Below are 21,793 nucleotides of genomic sequence, written 5' to 3'. Positions count from 1 at the left end.
TATTTTTTAAAAAAAAGTCTTTTGAGATATAAGGAAGCTTCCTAGTGGTACCATTTGTAACTGCTGGTTCTCAATTCTTTTTTTAAAATTCAAATTAAACATTTCCAAGTTAATTCATAGGGTGTTTTTTTTAAAAAAAAGGTTTTCACTTTGTGCAGTTGTCATTATAGTTAATTAGTTCCTGTCATGCCTGAATATTTAAAGAGATTGCAGAATTGATTTGTAATTATTCACTGACATACAGACATTATTTTAAAAAATGGTATTCAGTTATTTGAGAAAGGTATTTTAATCCAATTTACATTTAATATTTCTCTAGATAGCGGTTATTGGAGACCGCTATAGCAGGTGTACCTTACTTACGGGTTTTCCCATTGATCACTGTGACAAAAGAATACTAAACTAGCTAACAAAAGCATCCAATATAAGCTACCTACGTAACTTCATATATGCAACTGCTTCTCAGGTGACTTTATACTCTTCCAGAACAATTATGATTCCAATTATTCTGCAAACATAAGCTTTTGTGGCTATTTTGTGAAGAAGCGCAAACTAATGCATTCACTAATGTAAGTCAAGGCATAGGGCTGATTCAAAATATGCTGCCTTAGGAAAATAACATTATAATTTTTCTTTCATTAGTAAAGCCTGACAATTCACTATTTCCTCAGTGCTAGGAATCAGTGCTTTATTAACCATTAAGCAGACTAAGCACATGCTTAGGGCACCAGGCCCAAAGGGGACACCACAAAGAAAAAAACCCAATGAAGATTTGTCTTTCAAGTCAAGACAATTGGAATGTTGATACATTAAACCTGTAAAATATTAAAATTGATGTTGTATTGAATTTTTGTAGAACTTTTATGTAGCCTAAGCTTGGCTTCATTTGTACAGAAGACTTAGTGGAAATTGTTTGCAAGGCTGGCCACTTGACACTCAACATTATGTCATAACAGTGTGTCACTATCTCCCAACACCTGCCATCTACTTAATGGAAAAGCCATCCAGAAAAAGGCTCCCCTGTTTCCCCAGCTTATAATGGCTTTCATAATATTTTGAGCTGCTTATATTATTTTACTAGGTTTTTTTTTTCCTATTTCTGATTCAGCAGCCTCCTTGGATGTCACTGATTCATCATACTTGAAAGGCTCCCATATAGAAAAGTCCTCATGACAATCTTCCTTTGGGGCAGCTCATTATTTCAAGAATAGGAAGCTTTAGGCCGCTGAAGAGATAGTGGACTCTCTGATGATAATGAAGTTTCTTTCTAGATGAAAATTTGTACCCTAGAATAGTAGTGTTTTAGATAGAGAAATAATACATAATTATTACAGGAAGATCCAGATACATGAAAGTTGAATTAAGACTTTTCAGTCAGACCTTATCAATGCTTTATGATATTTGTGGAAATAAATATTGATAGGAAGTTAACAAAACAGAGGAAAAACTGAGAAGGAAGGATGAAGGTAGGTATGAATCTGGATTTTCTGGAGCAAAATGGCCCAGATTTGTTCTATAGGACCTATCAATCCTTTAAGACAAATTTTGATCAAACACGAGTATGGTGGAGCAGTTACCGGTAACATTATTATAGGAGTAGGGTCACTTAGCCATGAAAATGAATTGGATAATTTTGGGCTAATTGTTCTCTTATTCCAACAGAATTATGGGGCCACTGTGCAATTATCAGGAGAAAATAAGGAGAAAACACTAATCTAAGCCACCTGCAGCTTCAAGAAAAAATGTAATGCATAACAATAAATATAATAAATTAAAGGAAGCATAGTAGCATATTTGACAGTAAACATTACTGTTATGATAGTGGTTTGTTCCTATTTTAAGCTTTTTGAGGAAATCAGAATTTAATGGTGGATATTGCATAATCAGCTGGTGGAAATGATCAGGATTTCATTTCCAATCCCATGATACCTATATTTTCAAGGGCACTTAATTACTTTTCTATTGCCTGCTATTCTAGAAGGGAAATCTGCTTTAAGGGATGCTTAACATAAAATTTGTGCTAATTGGTAATTAAGGGTGCATCAAACTTCTGCATACATGAAAGATAAGTTTCTAAATACTTTCAACCAGTACATTCTGACCACATTATCAGGGATTTATCATTCCTCTAACTTTTTCATAAAACCATCAGAATGAATATAGGGCAAAAATATTTTTATGAAGGAAGTGTCATGTATTTCTTTAGACTTATTTATATACCGTTTATTCAAACTATTCAGGTAATTTATAAACAGCACTTTCAACACTCATAAAATCCATAAGAATTACAATAATGAAAATATTTACATTTTTTTTTGCCAATTCCTTAAAATTCACTGACCAAAAGCTCTGCAGAAGAGGAAGCTTTTCATCTGCTTCCTAAAAGATATGAAGATAACAGTTACCCTGTCCTCAGAAGGTAAGCCATGCCAAAATGAGAGGCGTCCCAACTAGAAAACCATTTTTGGGGAATTTCATTCCTGAGTCTCTCTGGGGCAAGGATGTTCTCCTGTCTCCTTCATATATCTGATAAGAAGGTGGTACAGTACATGGCTTTATAAGTAACAACAAACACCTTGAACTGAGCCTGGAACTGTATCAGCAGCCAAAGCAGCGCTTGCCAAATGGAAAGCATTCAGCCCACACAGCTGGTGCACATTTCTGGGTTATCTTCAAGGCATCTTTTCATAGTCTAACTGAGAGATGATGAAGTCACAATTAATTTAGATACTGTTATTCTCCAGTGTAATATCTGATTTGCCTTCATTGCTCTTACATTTTGATGCTGAGTTTAAATCAATTAAATTAAGATTAAATTAGATTAAATTAATTATTAAGTTTCTACTTAGGGATTTTTTAAATTTGCAAATTGAAAATTAAAATAAATTTCATTTACTGTAACAATGTCATTTGGTAAGCAATTCATTCCATTGTAATATTGTCCCAATGTAATATTGTATAAACCTTAGTAAATATGGTTATTTACAGCCCAAAATCCAAAACCTTTGTTGTCAAAAATATATAAGAGTTGTAAACAAAGCCCACTATTTGGGTAAAAGGCTCAAACTGTCTGTGATCAGAGATCTGTGGTCCATCAAATATTGGTCGTCCCTTCTGCCATTAAGAAAGTGGGTCTTTGGGGGAGTATAAATGTTGCAGTTGGCAGGAATGCCAAAATCTTGTGAATTAATGAGTTGTTAGAACTATTTTAAGAAAGCAAATGTAAATTAATTTTATTGAATTTTGAGGTTACACAGATGCCATTTGGAAATAACATATGATGCCCTCAGAGACTAGTGCAATCTATGGCTTATGTGGCTTATGGTTCTCAAAGCAGTGTTCTAAATATTATTTTTCTGTCTATGTTTTCTGTTTGCTTTTGCTTTCTTCTCAATGTATCTTATTGTTTTAATATCTAATTGTAGATATTAAGACTGCTTTTCATAATTACCATATACTTTTCAGAATATCAATGCATTGTATTCTGTCACCAATATTTTTTTTCAATTAGCTCATTATTGACACCTCTTTACAGTTAATATTTTTAAGTGGTGCTTAAGCATATTAATATAAAAGTTATACCATATCACAATCCCAAATGACTCCTGGCAATTTACAGAAAGTACAATAAACAATCACGTGTTCTATGATTGATTTAAAACTATAGTTGAGAATTTGGTAGCATACAAACTTAATTTATTATTATTAGCACATCTATAACAAGGTGAAATCATAGCCTCCAGTTCTTTAGTTGGTGATAGCCTTCATTCACATCAAGTTATTCCAAGAATCAAGGGTATCATAATGTGTCAGCATAATACATGTGGGAATTCAAGCAATGTGGCCTTTTATAATTGATAAATGGAAATTTTGTCAATGCACAGATTTTCTAAATGTTATCCGAGGCTTTGTGGTATGGCTCCTCTGCCACCAGTACATTGTTTGACAGTACTTTAAATACCATCAAATAACATCTGCTTCTGTTTGGGAAGCACATAAGAAGTGGATACAAATGTTAAATCCAATCTAAGCAATAAATATTATTATTGTAAAATGAACTCATTTAATGGTATTCCTTTCAGCCCGCCCCCCAACTAAGTCATTTTGAAGAGCTCCATTTTAAGCTGACTCTGGAAAACATTTAAAGTAGATTTAATCCACTGGAAAGACATTCCAGAGGCCCAGTGCTACTACTGGGAAGAAGCATCACCAAGCCTCAGCCCACTCACCTCCTTAAGTGAGGATCTATATGTTGCTTTTCCCAGGAAGTTCAAATCTGTCAGCCTAATTCTAGAGTGACAATATGGTTTTAATAGTAACTTAGTGCCAAGACATAAAAAGTTGTTTAAGTCAAGACCAGCCGTTAACAATTTACCTTATATCTATTTACTCCTGTCTAGGGGAGAGCATATATATTGGATAAACAAATTATATTTTTAACTGCACAACCAAATGAAAATTCACTCCCTCAATATTATTTGCTAGTTCAGATGTTCTTCTAATATTGTATTAAGACCATCTTTTGCTTACATTTTAGTAGAATAGAATAGAATTTTTATTGGCCAAGTGTGATTGGACACACAAGGAATTTGTCTTGGTGCATATGCTCTCAGTGTACATAAAAGAAAAGATACGTTCATCAAGGTACAACATTTACAACACAATTGATGGTCAATATATCAATATAAATCATAAGGATTGCCAGCAACAAGTTATAGTCATATAGTAGTTTGTTTACATGTAATTATACTTATAAATTATACTGTATAAAGAATACACAATATAGTTCATTGCTCTGCACAAAGCTTAGTTCCTTAGTTCCAAAATTTTTCATTTTGCTAAGCATGCAAAACTTTAGCAATTATTTAGTCTGGTGACTAAATAGCACAATTTATTTATTTATTTTATTTGTCAATCATATATAAGTTAGGTAAAAGTATAAACATAATTTGGATGCATGAAAAGAGTAAGTAAAAAAGGAATATTAGGACAGGGACGGTAGGCACTTATGCATGCCCCTTACAGACCTTTTAGGAATGAGGTGTGGTCAACAATAGACAGTTTATGCTTAAAGTTTTGGGGTTTGGGGAAGAAACTACAGAGTCAAGTAGTGAATTCCAGGCACTGACCACTTTGTTACTGAAGTCATATTTTCTGCAATCAAGTTTGGAACGGTTTGTATCTATTATTTGCTTGTGTATTGTTGTGGTTGAAACTGAAGTAGTCATTGACAGATAGGACATTGGGGTAGATAATTTTATGTACTATGCTTAGGTCAGATTGAAATCTGCATAGTTCTAAATTGTCTAAGCCCAAAATTTGGAGTCTGGTGGCATAAGGTATTTTATTGCGAGCAGAGGAGTGGAGGACTCTTCTTGTGAAATAACTGAACTCTCTCAATTGTATTTATGTCCGATATGCAGTGCGGGTTCCAGATAGATGAGCCGTATTCAAGGATTCAATTTACATATTGAGATTCTTAGAATTACAGAACAGGCAGAAGTCACTTATGCCATCAAATGCTATTCTCTGCTTTGGGATGACCTTCATTTACATTTTAAATCAATATTAAAGAGCATGAAACTGTCACTTGAGATAGTGAAGATTGGCATGCGTTATGAATCACACATCAGTGATGACCCCGATTCGTATTTGGTTAGAAACCAATATGAAAGCTTGTGCGTGAACTCGTTGTCATTTGATAGAGTGAAGACAGTTTTATTCAGGTATTCATTTATTTAGTCAACTGTCAATATGTGCAAATCATTTCCATTCAGTACAGATGTGAAGAAGCATGTCACATGTTAGATTCTGTTTCCTGTTAGAAATATGAAAATTAGACATACTGTCAGTAGTTTAAACCATACTGGAGTTCTTCTGTTGTGCATTAAAGGAATACATTCACAGTAGTTTACATTTTGTGACTGATTATTGATTTTAGTGGCGCTCTTGCTGTGGACTCACATTTGGCTTCACATGATTTAAAGGACTGCTGATTTGCACAATAGGTTTATGTGACACAAATTTGCAGATGCAAAGAGGAGGGGAACAAAAATGGATATCTGCTGATTTGATTTTAGATATGACCCACATTTATTTTTGCTGCTACGATTAGTAACAATCTGATTTGTTTCTGTAATAAAAAAATAGAGGATCAAGAAATGGATATCAGTCCTTTTCAAAAGAATTAGCCCTTGTCAATAATGCTTTATCTATGAAGGAAAACCTGGTTTAATTCATTTATTCATTTGGCTTGTTTCAATTACAGCTAGCTGCACTGGAGAGACAAATCTTTGACTTTCTGGGATTCCAGTGGGCTCCCATCCTTGGCAATTTCCTGCATATAATAGCTGTTATTTTGGGTTTGTTTGGAACCATTCAATACAGACCTCGGTATATAGTTCTGGTAAGTTATCTTTCACTTTTTAAATACATTCACAATTCTTTTTCCAATTGTTTTCTACATAATAAGTATAACTTGTAAACACTTGCTTAATGTTCAGCTTTTTATTATGTTTGGTTTTTTTTATATCATGGATGTTCTTATTTTTTGATCAGTATTAAGATGTTCTATGAGCAATTGGAGATGTATGTTTGTGAATATGAGTGTGAAGAAGTATATGGCCTTCAATCAGTGGTGGGATGCAGCCGATTCGGGCCTCTTTGGGTGAACCAGTAGTTAAATTGCTGGCTGGCCCCTCTCCTCTCGTCCCTGCCCATTCCAGGAATCCCCACTTGCCCCATTTTGGCTCCTAGGTAAGTGCAGGGACGCCTACTAGGCCCAAAATAGAAGGGTGTGGCACAGCCCCTCTGTGGCCCGTTTTTGCTCCCAGGAGGCTCCCAAAGGGGTGGCACATCCCCCCTACTAGGCCGAAAATGGGGCACAGAGAGGTGGCACATTCCCACCATGGCCGGTTTTTCTCCCAGGGCGGTGCAGGAGGCTAAGTGCTGCCTGTCACATCCCTTGACCACCACACCATGGCATGCCTACCCAGCTGGTCATTAGGGCAGAGAACTGGTTGTTAAATTATTTGAATCCCACCACTGCCTTCAATACAAGGGCAAGTGATTCTTGAAGTTTTCCTTTAAAATCTTCCCAGCAATTTTATAAAAGATACTGTAGTATATTGCTGAAAAACAAGACCCTTGAAGTATAATTTGGTTTTCTTTGCCGTATCTTATTTCCTTCAGATTCTTTAATACATTTTACATCCAATTTTCCCATGCAGTTCACACTCATGTAACCCCCATGTGTTTATGGGAACCATCAGAGACTTCTTTGAATTGATGCAGACTAGTAACTGACCCTGAAAACAATTGAAGATAGTGGGTTTAAGAATAAATAACTGCAATATGCCAAGGGGTTTTAGTTCAGCTATGTGAAATAACATAATTACAGGTCTAGTCTTTGTATAAGAACTATAAACACACTGGGGATCTCTGCAGCTTAACATTACAGGAATCAGGAATTCTAAAACCATGTATCTTCCTTCACATTTTGCTGAGCCTTTGCCGTCTAGAAAGGTTGAATATTTATGGCTTCTCCCTCTGGAAATGTCAGCATTTGGGAACTCTCTGTAATTTTATTAGTAATGGATTTTGAAGTGTAAAGACAATCTCCTATTTTATTTTGTTAGGAATTTTGGTTAAGGAATTTTATTAAAACTGCTATTAAAGTTTACATTGGTGTTGATCTAAGCCTTTCATCTTTTTTCTCATCTTTTATTTCATCTCAAATTATTATGGCATCTTAACAGGTGCAGAATAATAGTATTTTTTTATTCTGGGGAATTGAAATTAGGGTTTCATTTCAATGTGTTTTGTAAGCCTTTAAAAAGGAAACTTTCTGTATGAAAGTGAGTCATTTTACATAACTGTATTTCCTTGATCTATGGATTTTTGAATTATCCATAGATAACATTTGCATCCTTAACATCTGTTTAGTTCCATATTTTGTTTTCTCATTCTAGACCATTTTATGTATTGCTAAAAGGAAACAAGTAAAATAATAATGTGAGTGTTAATAAACCAACATTGAGATTTATTTCAAATTCAGATAGTTCTTGATTTACTACCAGAATTAACCCCCACATTTCTGTTGGTAAGTAAAATAGTAGTTACCGTATATACTCGAGTATAAGCCGAGTTTTTCAGCACGTTTTTTGTGCTGAAAAGCGCCCCCTCGGCTTATACTCGAGCCAAGCCGTTCAGCCCTTCCTCTTGCAGCGAGTCCTTTCTACCGCAGGCAGCTAGCTCTCGTTAGTGCGCGCGCATGCGTACTTATTCCTATGTGGACACACGCGCACACCCCCTCACGCACAATTACCCGCGCGTTAGTTATAATTGTTGACAGCGTTGACAGAGAGGGCACGAGGGAGAGGCGAGGCAAGGCAAGGGACCCCAATCAAGAGTTATAATTGTTGACAAAATACCCACGCAGGGAGCGAGGAGTAAACCCTCTCGGTTTTCAAGCGAAGGAAGGAGGCGCCTGGCTACACACCCGCCCCTTCAAAGAAATAGCTGGCATTCCTCGCGGGGCGGACGGGCGCGCGCAGACACACACACACACACACACACACACACACACACACACACACACACACGCTCGCCCTCCTAAATTCATTTCCCCCACCCCACCCCTTTTTCTTGGCTGCTTCTTCTTTTCTCCCCGGCGCCGCAGTCCGTCTAGGGCTCTCCTTACCCAGCCCGTGCAAGTGCGGTCAGCTGCCAAATCGCACGTTTCCTCTCCTCCCACTGAGGAGGTTTCAAGCTCTGGATTTAAATACAACCGAAAGGGGACGCTGGGGCTACAAACAAGACAGGGAGGGAGGGAGGGGAAGGAAAGGGACGGAGGGAGGAGGGAGGTCGAGGAAGCGCAAGAAACTTGTCAGGTAAAACTCAACAGGCAAGGCGGAAAAAACAGGGAACTGGGAAAACGCCCCAACTAGGGAGAAAAGGAAGGTGGTGTTTTTAAAAAACAAAGTCCCAAAACCCAGCGACGGAACCTTTTTCAAAACCGGCTGCCGAGCCGAGAAGTGACGGACGGACGGACGGCCGACTCATGAGGCCAGAAGGTAGCCCAGCCGCCTCGCCAGGCTTTTCTCAGTTACTGCGGCCCCGCCTCCCTCCCTTCCGTAGCGGTTTAGCAGGGCTGCTTTGGAAGAGCCTTAAACGAGCCCGCCCTCAGCCACCTCCTTCCCCTTCCTTGAGCCTCCAGCTCCAGCAGCAGTCTATCCCGGTGGACGAACGCCTCCTGCTTTTGCCTTCCTGGAGCCTAGCCGCCCCGCCTCCTCCTCCGTAGCGGTTCAGCAGGGCTGCTTTGGAAGAGCCTTAAACGAGCCCGTCCTCAGCCACCCTCCTTCCCTTTCTTGAGCCTCCAGCTCCAGCAGCAGTCTATCCCGGTGACGAACGCCTCCCGTTTTGCCTTCCCGAGCCTAGCCGGCCCGCTCTCCCTCCCTCCGTAGCGGTTCAGCAGGGCTGCTGGAAGAGCCTTAAACGAGCCGTCCTCAGCCACCTCCCTTCCTTCCTTGAGCCTCCAGCTCCAGCAGCAGTCTATCCCGGTGGACGAACGCCTCCCGTTTGCCTTCCCGGAGCCTAGCGGCCCCGCTCTCCCTCCCTCCGTAGCGGTTCAGCAGGGCTGCTTTGGAAGAGCCTTAACGAGCCCGTCCTCAGCCACCCTCCCTTCCTTCCTTGAGCCTCCAGCTCCAGCAGCAGTCTATCCCGGTGGACGAACGCCTCCCGTTTTGCCTTCCTGGAGCCTAGCCGGCCCGCTCTCCCTCCCTCCGTGGCGGTTCAGCAGGGCTGCTTTGGAAGAGCCTTAAACGAGCCCGTCCTCAGCCACCTCCCTTCCCTTCCTTGAGCCTCCAGCTCCAGCAGCAGTCTATCCCGGTGACTAACGCCTGCTTTTGCCTTCCGGAGCCTAGCCGGCCCCGCCTCCTCCCTCCTCCGTAGCGGTTCAGCAGGGCTGCTTTGGAAGAGCCTTAAACGAGCCCGTTCTCAGCCGCCTCCCTTCCCTTCCTTCGAGCCTCCAGCTCCAGCAGCAGTCTATCCCGTGACGAACGCCTCCCGCTTTGCCTTCCTGGAGCCTAGCCGGCCCCGCCTCCCTCCCTCCGTGGCGGTTCAGCAGGGCTGCTTTGGAAGAGCCTTAAACGAGCCCGCTCTCAGCCGCCTCCCTTCCCTTCCTTCGAGCCTCCAGCTCCAGCAGCAGTCTATCCCGAAGTAAGAATCCGGCCCGTCTACCTTCCCGGAGACTGGCCGACCCGATCTCCTCCCTTCTAGCGGGCAGGTGTCTAGGGCTAAAGAACCTTGAGCTCCACCGCCTCTCCTTCCCTTCCTTCGAGCCTCCAGCTCCAGCAGCAGTCTATCCCGTGACGAACGCCTCCTGCTTTTGCCTTCCGGAGCCTAGCCGGCCCCGCCTCTCCCTCCCTCCGTAGCGGTTCAGCAGGGCTGCTTTGGAAGAGCCTTAAACGAGCCCGTTCTCAGCCGCCCTCCCTTCCCTTCCTTGAGCCTCCAGCTCCAGCAGTCTATCCCGGTAAGAATCCGGCCCGTCTACCTTCCCGGAGACTGGCCGGCCCGATCTCCTCCCTTCTAGCGGGCAGGTGTCTAGGGCTAAAGAACCTTGAGCTCCACCACCCCTCTCCTTCCTTCCTTGAGCCTCCAGCTCCAGCAGCAGTCTATCCCGTGGATCCCAGCAGTCTATCCCGTGACTAACGCCTGCTTTTGCCTTCCCGAGCCTAGCCGGCCCCGCCTCCTCCTCCGTAGCGGCTCAGCTGGGCTGCGAGCCCCGCCTCGGTCGCCTTCGCCCGGCCCTTTGCTGGCCTCGCCTGGGCAGGGCTGGGCAGAGCCGTGACATCACCTCCACCGCCCACCCGTTGCCGTCCGCCGCCGCCGCCGCCGCCGCCGCCGCCGCTGCTCGCCTCCCGTCCCTCCTCCGCCTCCTCCAGCAGCCAGCAGCGTGGCCGGGCGCCGGGCGCGGCAGGGCCGGGCTGGCGACGGCCTCTCCTGGCGGCAGCAACGGCGGCAGCAGCATCAACAGCACCAGCAGCACCAGCGGCTCCCGCAGCAGCCCCGCAGCCGCCTCCTTCCCGGGCGCCACCTGCATGAGCCACCGCAAAGGCGACAAGCCGCCCATCAGCATCCAGGAGCACATGGCCATCGACGTCTGCCCAGGTCCCATCCGCCCCATCAAGCAGATCTCCGTCTACTTCCCGCGTTTCCCCCGCGGCCTCCCCGCCGCTTTGCTCAGCCGGAGCCTCCCTCTCTCTCTCTCTCTCTCTCTCACACACACACACACACACACACAGAGAGACTTCTAAAGTGGGTTTAATGATATTAGAGACCCTTATTGCCCTGCCAAAAAAAAAAAAAAAGAGCCACCCCAACGTCTATGAAAATTAACCTTCTTCCAAGAGACACTGTGCAGGGTATTTTCACTGTTGGTGTGCATACAGGCTTAGATTTGTGCTGGGTTCTTAGTACTTAGAGCACTGACCTTCAGAGGCACCCTGGTCCCTTGGAAGCTAAAGGAGGACTCATTTTCATGCTTGCAGTGTTCAATTTGGGAAGGGCATCCAAAGAAGTGGTAGATCCTTGTGTGTCCAATCACACTTAGCCAATAAAAATTCTATTCTATTCTATTCTATTCTATTCTATTCTATTCTATTCATTTTATTTTGTCAAATACATATTAAATAATTATATAAATATAAGCATGAATTGAATACATAAAAGGAATACAACTAAAGGGAACATTAGGACAGGGACGGTAGGCACGCTGGTGCTCTTATGCACGCCCCTTACAGACCTCTTAGGAATGGGGTGAGGTCAATACTAGATAGTCTTTGGTTAAGGCTTTGGGGATTTTGGGAAGAGACCACAGAGTCAGGTAGCACATTCCAGGCATTAACAACTCTGTTACTGAAGTCACATTTTCTGCAATCTAGATTGGAGAGGTTCACTTTTAAGTTTGAATCTATTGTGTTCTCGTGTATTGTTGTGGTTGAAGCTGAAGTAGTCATTGATAGGAAGTACATTGTAGCAGATAATTTTATGAGCTATGCTCAGGTCATACCAAAGGCGGCGTAGTTCTAAATTTTCTAAAGCTGGGAATCCTCCTTCCCCCTTTTGCACTTTTATTGTTTTTCGTTCAAATAAATATTCATGTTATTTTACTTGGCTCTATCTTTATTTTTTACATTGACCAGTAGCTGCCTCATTTCCCACCCTCGGCTTATACTCGAGTCAATAGTTTTTCCCAGTTTTTGTGGTAAAATTAGGTACCTCGGCTTATATTCGGGTCGGCTTATACTCGAGTATATACGGTAAGTGAGTTTTGCCCCATTTTAAGACCTTTTTTGCCACAGTTGTTAAGTGAATCACTGCAGTTATTAAGTGAATCATTCTGTCATTCAGTAAATTTGATTTCCATCATTGACTTTGAGTATCAGAAGCCAGTTGGGAAGCTTACAAATTGTGATCACATGACCCCAGGATAGTGCAGCTTTCATAAATACATGCCAAGCATCTGGTGACCATAGGGATGTTGCAATGGTCTTAATGTGAAAAATGATCACAAACCACTTTTTTATTTTTTTTAGTGCCATTGTAACTTTGAACAGTCACTAAACAAATATTTGTAAGTCATGGACAATCTATATATCTAAGGTTGAGAACTAAACTTTCCCACGATCATGTCTTAGAACTCGGGACATCTCAGAATTTATGCCAAATTTTGGTACTTGCTTGAGATTAGTGAAATTTTGCATTCTTGTTTGAAATCTTGGGACACCTTGTGCAAATAACTGCTGAGCCCTATGTAGTCTTCTAATTAAAGGCTGCCTATTATAACAGCCCAGTAGTCTTCTAATTAAAGACTGCCAATTATAACAGCCCAGAAAGATCAAACAAAATATAGAAAACAAGGAATATCCAATATTTTTATTTAGGGCAGTACACACCTTTGTAGTATACACCTTAGTTTGTACCTAAATACAAAATATTCTAGCTCCATGCTAAGCTTATATAAATATTAAGTTATCTCAGTATGCACTAAAGTAAATTCAATAAATGGCTCTCCAGTTCCCAGAGTAGGAGGGTCTAGCACCATGATGACGAACCTATGGCATGCGTGCCACAGGTGGCACACGTAGCCATATCAGTGGGCATGCCGGCTCAGCTCCAGCGCGCATGCGCACACAAGCCAGTTGATTTTCAGACCTTCTGGGCCCACCAGAAGTAGGGAAACAGGCTGTTTCCTGCCTCCAGAGGGGCTGTGGGGGGTGGGGAAGGCCCATTTGTCTTTCTCACCTGGTTCCAGATCCTCTCCTGGTTCCTTGCCCTCCTCTAGGGAGGGCAAAAACAGCCTTCCCCAGGCCCTCTGGAGGCCCAAAATGGCCTGTTTCCCAACTTTCAGTTGGACAGGAAGTGACTTTTTTGCTGTCCCCAGCCTCCAGAGACTCCTAGAGCGGCTTTCCGCTCTGGGAGCAGTACCCCTCTTGGAGCAGCTCCCCACTCTCGGAGCGGCACCCCCTCAGAGGGGCTGGGGAAAGCTGTTTTCGCCCTCTCCAGATGCATAGAGAGGACCTGGTGCCAGGTGAGAAAGAAAAACAGGCCTACCGGTCCATTGCGTGCCAGGAGCGGCGGGGAGGGGTGCATAGAATTATGGGTGTGGGCACACGCATGTGTGAATCTTCCCCCCACCCACCCATCCCATCCTGGCACGTGATGGCAAAAAGGTTAGCCATCATTGGTTTAGCACTTTGTGACATAATCTGTTCTATTGTTAACAAGTCTTATCTTTACAATTTTTTTCCTGCTGTCATACCAGTTGCTCTTTGTCTCTCTTCTGGAATAGAACCCTGGTTTAGTTCATAATTTGCAAAAATGTAAGGAAACTTTGTTTAATGGTTTGCTGAAGTCAAAGTACATTATGTCCACCTCATTCTCCCCTTTAACTAAAATAGTCAATTTATTAAATAAAAAGATGAAACTGCCATGGTGTGATTTATTTTTTATAAACCCCTGCTTGGTTCCTGACAAGCAAGACACACTTTTCTAAATGCTCGAAGATCAAACGCTTCATAATCTGTTCTGAAGTTTTGCTTAGAATTAATTTGAAGCTAATTAGTGTATAGTTACCTATGTTTGCTTTTCTCCTGTTTTCTGATGATTGGACCTGTACACTTTAATCTTTTTTCATTACATAAAACAAACATACCTTATGTGGAACTTTTTCTAAGTTAATACTCATCAGTTATATTATGATTCATTATTGGGTTTATAAATGTTTATAAATGATCCAAACACTTTTCTGTATTCTTTCATCTCATTTCCACTCATCAGTTCATTGTATTTAACAAATGATTCCTAAGCTAGACAGGCCTGTTATTTAAACCTGGAACTATACTTTATGATGTTCAAATAAAATTTAAAAAAATGCCCCAAATGTATATCTTTGGGAAAAAAAGACCTTGGATTTTAAATCTGGGCCACCGTGTGTGTGTGTGTGTGTGTGTGTGTGATTGTATTCCAGTGTGTTATCGTAAACAAATCTTCTACATGTGTATCCTTTCTTCCTTGGTTTGGTGCAGAATACATGATGAGTTGCTGGACCCATAGAAGACATTAATTGCTATACTAGGATGAAATCTAACGATCTATTATAATCTTTCCATTTCTGTCAGTGAAAATAATATATCTATTGTGTGTTTATATGCGTGCATGTATCTGCACATAAATACATGTGTATGGATGTGTGTGTGTGTGTGTGTAGCAATTCAAAGTGCTGGGTGTTACCATTAAGGCTGTACATGTCTTGGGACCAAGTTATCTGAAGGACCGTCTCTTCCTGGTTACATCCACAACTCACAAGATGGAGAGGCAGCGAATGTTGTGGGACCTAAGAAGATACATCTAGTGGGACCCAGAAAAAGGGCCTTTTCCATGGTGGCTTCCTCCCTTTAGAATATCATCCCCACAGAAGTTAGACTGGCCCTCACTTTAACATTCTTTCACAAGGCCATAAAGACCTGGTTTTGCAAGTGGGTCTGGGGAACCCAAAGTAGGATACAGTCGATCAAGTGGCTTATTTGATTGTTTGTTACTGTCAGGGGGAAAACTAAAACTATTTTTATTTTTTTTACATTGGATTTTTTATTTTTTGTAAATTGCTTAGGGTCACTGAGAGTATGTGTGCGATCATATAACTTTTCTAAATAAATAGAACATGCCTACATATTACCCTAGGATCAGTTGAAAGTGTTCTTATATTTAGACACATCTGGAAACTGAATGGCCTTTAATCTTTGAGAGTTGATAATTCTGTTCTATATAGGGGACCCCTTTTTTCACAATTCTTTAAAAATGTAATATTGAGGGCCTGTATTAGTTGTAGGCCACTTCAGAGGTAATAGGCCATCACTCAGAATATTTGACCACTAAGTTCTTATAAATAGCTTTCCCTCAAATTTGGGATTTTCAGCAAACCCCTAAAATAGGGGTCTCCAAACTTGGCAACTTTAAGACTTGTAAACTTCAACTCCCAGAATTCCTCAACCAGCAAAGCAAAGCACAACAAACCTGACTCCGTGGTCTCATCCCAAATTCCCCAAAACTTTAACCAAAGACAGTCTAATGTTGACCTCACCCCATTCCTAAGAGGTCTGTAAGGGCTATGCATAAGAGCACCAGCATGCCTACCGTTCCTGTCCTAATGTTCCCTTTGGTTGTATTCAATGTGTGTGGTTATTTCATAGAATTTTTTTTTATTGGCCAAGTGTGATTGGACACACAAGGAATTTGTCTTGGTGCATATGCTCTCAGTGTACATAAAAGAAAAGATACGTTCATCAAGGTACAACGTTTACAACACAATTGATGGTCAATATATCAATATAAATCATAAGGATTGCCAGCAACAAAGTTACAGTCATACAGTCATAAGTGGAAGGAGATTGGTGATGGGAATGATGAGAAGATTAGTAGTAGTGCAGATTTAGTAAATAGTTTGACATTGTTGAAGGAATTATTTGTTTAGCAGACTGATGGCCTTCGGGAAAAAACTGTTCTTGTGTCTAGTTGTTCTGGTGTGCAGTGCTCTATAGCGTTGTTTTGAGGGTAGGAGTTGAAACAGTTTATGTCCTGGATGTGAGGGATCTGTAAATATTTTCCCGGCCGTCTTCTTGATTCATGCAGTATACAGGTCCTCAATGAAAGGCAGGTTGGTAGCAATTATTTTTTCTGCAGTTCTAATTATCCTCTGAAGTCTGTGTCTTTCTTGTTGGGTTGCAGAACCGAACCAGACAGTTATAGAGGTACAAATGACAGACTCAATAATTCCTCTGTAGAACTGAATCAGCAGCTCCTTGGGCAGTTTGAGCTTACTGAGTTGGCGCAGAAAGAACATTCTTTGTTGTCCTTTTTTGATGATGTTTTTGATGTTAGCTGTCCATTTTAGATCTTGTGATATGGTAGAACCTAGAAATTTAAAGGTTTCAACTGTTGATACTGTGTTGTCTAGTATTGTGAGAGGTGGAAGTATGGAAGGGTTTCTCCTAAAGTCTACCACCATTTCTACGGTTTTGAGTGTGTTCAGTTCCAGATTGCTTTGGTTGTACCACAAGGCTAGTCGTTCGACCTCTCGTCTATATGCGGTTTCATCATTGTCTCGAATGAGACCAATCACTGTTGTGTCATCTGCGAACTTCAGTAGCTTAACAGATGGATCGTTGGAGATGCAGTCATTGGTATACAGAGAGAAGAGAAGTGGGGAGAGCACACAGCCTTGGGGGGCCCCTGTGCTAATTGTACAGGTATTTGATGTGATCTTGCTTAGCTTCACCTGCTGCTTCCTGTTTGTTAGTTTGTTGTTCATGCTTATACATATATATTGTTGGGTTTGACAAAATAAATAAATAAAAATAAAATAAAAAAGTTAAAGTTGCCAAGTTTGGAGACTCCTGCTCTAAGGGCTAGATCTCACTGGCAAGCAGGCTGAATTTAGAGGTGATTGTTTTGGGGTGTAACCTTAAAGGTGACAATCAGCACCTTGAATCATATCTGTAAGTTCCCAAGTAACCAATTAGCTGATATATGTTTGAGTCAGGAACAAAACTTTATTAGTTAATCAAACTGAATTTCTAAATAAGTGCTACATAAAGGTTATGTAATATTGATTTGTTTTCTTTTTACTGTATTTTTAACTGTATTAACACACCTTAACTGTATGTTAATGTGGAAATATGATTTTTTTTTACTCCTAAGGGAGAATAAATGGATTTCATGTTTTCATTTATGATTATAAACAAATAACAAGCTTTTTTTACATTGAAATGTGTATAATAGTAAAAACCTGTAGAAATAGATGGTGATTAATGGGGAAAGAAACTAAATCTTTAAAAAGGTACAAAATGCAGGAGCCAGAAGATACAAAACTAGATTATTTGGAGTTAAGCCAACCTACATATATTAAGAAACAATAAGAAAGCCAACTTCATCTGACCTTAAAAAATAGTGTAGAATATTTGATAAGGTAGACTATCTCTTTGAGAAATGATTTTGATAAATTTTAAGCCAATCACTTTCATTTTCTGTCCTGTTGCTTTGGTCCCTTGTCTGCCAGAAATTTAAGTGAACTAGATAAGAATGATTGTGAGCGTGTTTCTATATTTCTGCAGCTATGGCTGGCATTCTTAATGCATAACTGAAGTTAACAATACATTGTACAATTGGAATGATGGTGGAGATGAACATGTTTTCTAATCATCTTAAAAATTCAGTCACTACAGTAAAGTTGCTGTTCCATAGAACAGCAACTTTAAGCATCAAGCATGGTTTTTAAACTTTTTTTTCCAAAAATGACTTTTTGCAATAACAGACAAGGACTGATATTTATATAAATCAATCGATCAGAATAGAGCTGGAAGGAATCTTGGAAGTCTTGTAGTCCAAGCCCATTTTCAATGTTGCTATGAATTATTTTACTTGTGGAATGAAAGCAGTTAATAAGAGGAAAGATTTTGAATGAACTACTACTGGAAGGGAAAGTATTTCCTCTTCCTCATTTTCTGTTTAAAATTTATAGCCAATTGGGATTAAGGTTTAGTTTATTTATTTATTGGAATTAAGAGAATAAGAATAAGAATAAGACTTAAGACTAAGAGAATAATAGAATAATTTTTTATTCGCTTTTATTAGAGAATAAAAAATACAATGACAGGAATGATAGGCACATTAGTGCACTTATGCACGCCCCCTGTACTAGTTCATGCAACTTGTTAAGACATGGTTTATTTCAGGGGTGTCCAAAGTTTTTTGAGTGAGGGCCAAATACAGAAAAATAAGCAAAGGCCCGGGCCACCGGGGGGGGGGGGGGGGGGGGTAAAAAATTTTGTACCAGTTCTGTGGACGTGGCTTATTTTGGGGTGTGGCTTGGTGGTCATGTGACTGGTGGGCGTGGCTAACTCCTCATGTGACTGAGTGGATGTGGCTATGGGCATAGAAACCTAAATACATAGAGACCTAAATACTGACAGCGGCTACCAGTAATCCTCGGTTTGCAACCACTCATTTAGCGACCAATACAACAGCACTGAAAAAAGTGACTTACCACCAGTCTTTGCATTTATGACCTTCGCAGCATCCCCAGTTACATCAAAAGTCAAGCTTTTGGCAACCAGCATGTATTTACTGGGATTTTCCGCCGTCCGTCATGAACTCTCTTCCCACTGAGGGAGACACAGCAGCCAATGGAGGGACTCCGGGAGGCCCAGGCGAGGCCCGCACCGCCTCGCAGCCACTCAGGTGTGCCACGCGCTCCCACCCAGGCCAGAAAGGGACGGGCTAACTAGGGGCGAGTGGGCGGGCACCGCCCCTCCTCCGAACGCCAAGTGGCGGCGCGGAGCGGAGCGGCAGGCGCGCGGCCAATGGGAGCGGGCGAGCGCGCCCGCGTCCCGGGCCGCCACACGGGCCGGCGGCTGAGGTAAGGCGGAGCGGGTGGCGGGGCGCCGCGGCGGCTGCTTCTGCGGCGCATGGAGGCGATGCCTTGTCGCGACCGGCGCATGGTGGGCGGCGGGGCAGAGGCCGGGATGCGGCGGCGGCGGGCCTCGGCAGCTGCGCTTCGCCGGCCCCAGCCCGGGCAGCAGTGACAGCCTGAGCCCGGACAGCAGCAGCAGCAGCGCCGCCGGCAGCCGATGCTGCTGCGCTGGCGGGAACGGCTGCTGTGCGGGCGACGGGGGCGCCGAGGAGGCCACGGCCACGTCGGCGTCGGCGTCGGCGACGCGTCACGACTGGCCGGGATCGGCGGCGGCCCAGCTCAAACTCCTGCCCATGAACGACCAGATCCGGGAACTGCAGACCATCATCCGCGACAAGTAAGCGCCCCCTGAGCGTGCAGATCGCTGCGCCGGAGAGGATCAGCGGGGCTGGGAAGCAGAGCGCCTCGCCCGCTGGCTTCCGGGCTGCAGCCCGCGTGGGGACGATGGGGCGCCGAGGAGGCCACGGCCACGCCGGCGACGGCGACGCGTCACGACTGGCCGGGATCGGCGGCGGCCCAGCTCAAACTCCTGCCCATGAACGACCAGATCCGGGAGCTGCAGACCATCATCCGCGACAAGTAAGCGCCCCCTGAGCGCGTGCAGATCGCTGCGCCCGGAGAGGATCCCGCGCGGGGCTGGGAAGCAGAGCGCCTCGCCCGCTTGGCTTCCGGGGCTGCAGCCCCGCGTGGGGACGATGGGCGTCGCCGCCCGCCCGCCTCTTCCTCTGTCTGGTGGGCCGGACTGGAGCCATGGGCGTCCTGGGCGCCCCCTACAGCCCAGTGGCGGAATGGCCGGCCCGCAGCCCCGGGTGGGCGGGGATCGCCTCAGCGGAGCCACTCCGCATCTGCAACCGGGCGAGCGGCGGCTTCCTTGGGGGCCAGGACGGGGCCCGCACCCCACTGTCCACCGAGAATTTGCTGCGGGCCAATAAAAACTGACCCGCGGGCCGCAGTTGGCCCGCGGGCCGTAGTTTGGACACCCCTGGTTTATTTCATTGTGATTGTTGAATAAGCCATAGTTCAGTTCAGTTCATATAAGATGCTAAAATCATTAAGATAAAATTAAACAAAATATATTATGGTTTGTCACAATATGAAAAATCTTTCCTGAATTTAATTTTTAAAACTCCAGAAAGAAAATGATGCATAAATACTATGTGTGAAAATCCGAATCTAATCTGAATGTGGAGCTTGATTTGATTTTGCAGTACAATTTGTAGAAGTGAATTTGTATGTACATGCATGGAATCCTACTGAACTATGAATTAATTTGAAAGTATTAGATTCAGTTTAACACACTGAAGTCATGGAGAAAATCTATCTATGTAATAACTAAAAGTCAACACTGTCTTGATGCCACATAATCAACATATTCAATTATTCCATTCAGCATGGTGATTGGATTAAAGCACCTTTGAAAAGTTTCACATTTAAGGGCAAATCTTAATGAGATTTTAAAATTCATAATTCCATACTATGAATTTTATAAATGTAGACATGAAAAGAAGTTCTATTCATATTACACACTAATGTTCACCAGGGAAAGGAAGAAAAGTGACATTGTGTGCATCATCATCATCATCATCATCATCATCATCATCATCATCATCATCATCATCACCATCATCATTATTAATTAAATTTCTATGCCACCCTTCTCCCGAAGGACTCAGGGCGGTTTACAGCCAACATAAAACAGTATTTATAAATAAATTAAAAAACAATATAAAAATCTAATTCAAATTTGCTAGTACCTATTAAAATTATTCTAAGAACAATAATAAAACCCCACTTAAAACAGTAGTACCTTAGGCCAACCCTGGGCGATGAAATAAAAAAGTCTTGAGCTCGCGTCGGAAGGTCCGGAGGTCGGGGAGTAATCGTAACATTATTCTGCAACATCATAACATTATTCTGCAAAAAATTTGAATTTTTATGCTAAATTACTACAATGAATACATGCAATGTCATTTCACTGATCTCATCAATTTACCTAGATACCAATGATTTTCCAATAATATATTTTGTTCCTATTACTTTCTTTTCTTTATATGTTGATGTATACATACATGTGTTGTATATGTGCTAGCTAGATAGAGGGAAAATTTGAACGTATTTATGCCATCATTTGATAATCTGGAGAAATTTAATTCACAACATTATTAATCACAGGCTTATTTATTTATTTGAATTATCAGATTTCTTGTCTTTTGGTCATTTCTTAGAGACTTAGCAAAATAAGGCTGTGGTATAATTGCTTCCACTCAGTGCAGAAATATATCATGAGAATTAAATGTACAGTTAGGTCAATGTGTCAGAATTTATTGGTATCAATAGATTAATATAGTACCGTAAATAATTAATCTAACTTTCTTTGTGCGCAGTCAGTGAAAGAAAAAATATTGGATTTGCAGCTGGCTACAGTTCTATAGATTTCAGAGTAGAAAATTCTTTCTGGAAACTCCCTGCCTGGTGGTTTCCAGAAGTGTACTTATATGTTTAATTTACAGCATCCATGTGTATAATATTTTTATAATCTTTTATTATAATCATAATCTTTTATCTGTTTTTCTTTCTTTACTTAGTACTCCATTTGGACTGCTCTCTGGGTCACATGGAATGTTTTCATTATCTGCTTTTATTTGGAAGTAGGTGGTCTATCTAAGGTAGGTTCCATATTTTGACTGAATGGAATGGAACAATGATTCTTAATTAAAAGAATTTCAGGGTGGATATTTTTTAAAATATACTGTATTTCATTGC

The 21,793-nt window shown here is 42.0% G+C and overlaps 1 protein-coding gene across 1 annotated transcript in view; it reads left to right on the top strand.

The window, feature by feature from the left end:
- The window catches only part of NKAIN3 (sodium/potassium transporting ATPase interacting 3), a 143,819-nt gene that overhangs the window by 49,119 nt on the left and 72,907 nt on the right, over positions 1-21,793 (top strand). Inside the window, exons 2-3 of the mRNA XM_058178523.1 lie at positions 6,269-6,406; positions 21,616-21,696. Coding sequence (XP_058034506.1) covers positions 6,269-6,406; positions 21,616-21,696 — 219 coding nt within the window. The remainder of the gene's footprint in view (positions 1-6,268; positions 6,407-21,615; positions 21,697-21,793) is intronic.

This window comes from Ahaetulla prasina, chromosome 3, assembly GCF_028640845.1.
Source record: "Ahaetulla prasina isolate Xishuangbanna chromosome 3, ASM2864084v1, whole genome shotgun sequence".
Lineage (NCBI taxonomy): Eukaryota > Metazoa > Chordata > Lepidosauria > Squamata > Colubridae > Ahaetulla > Ahaetulla prasina.
This window is presented reverse-complemented; position numbering and strand designations above follow the sequence as displayed.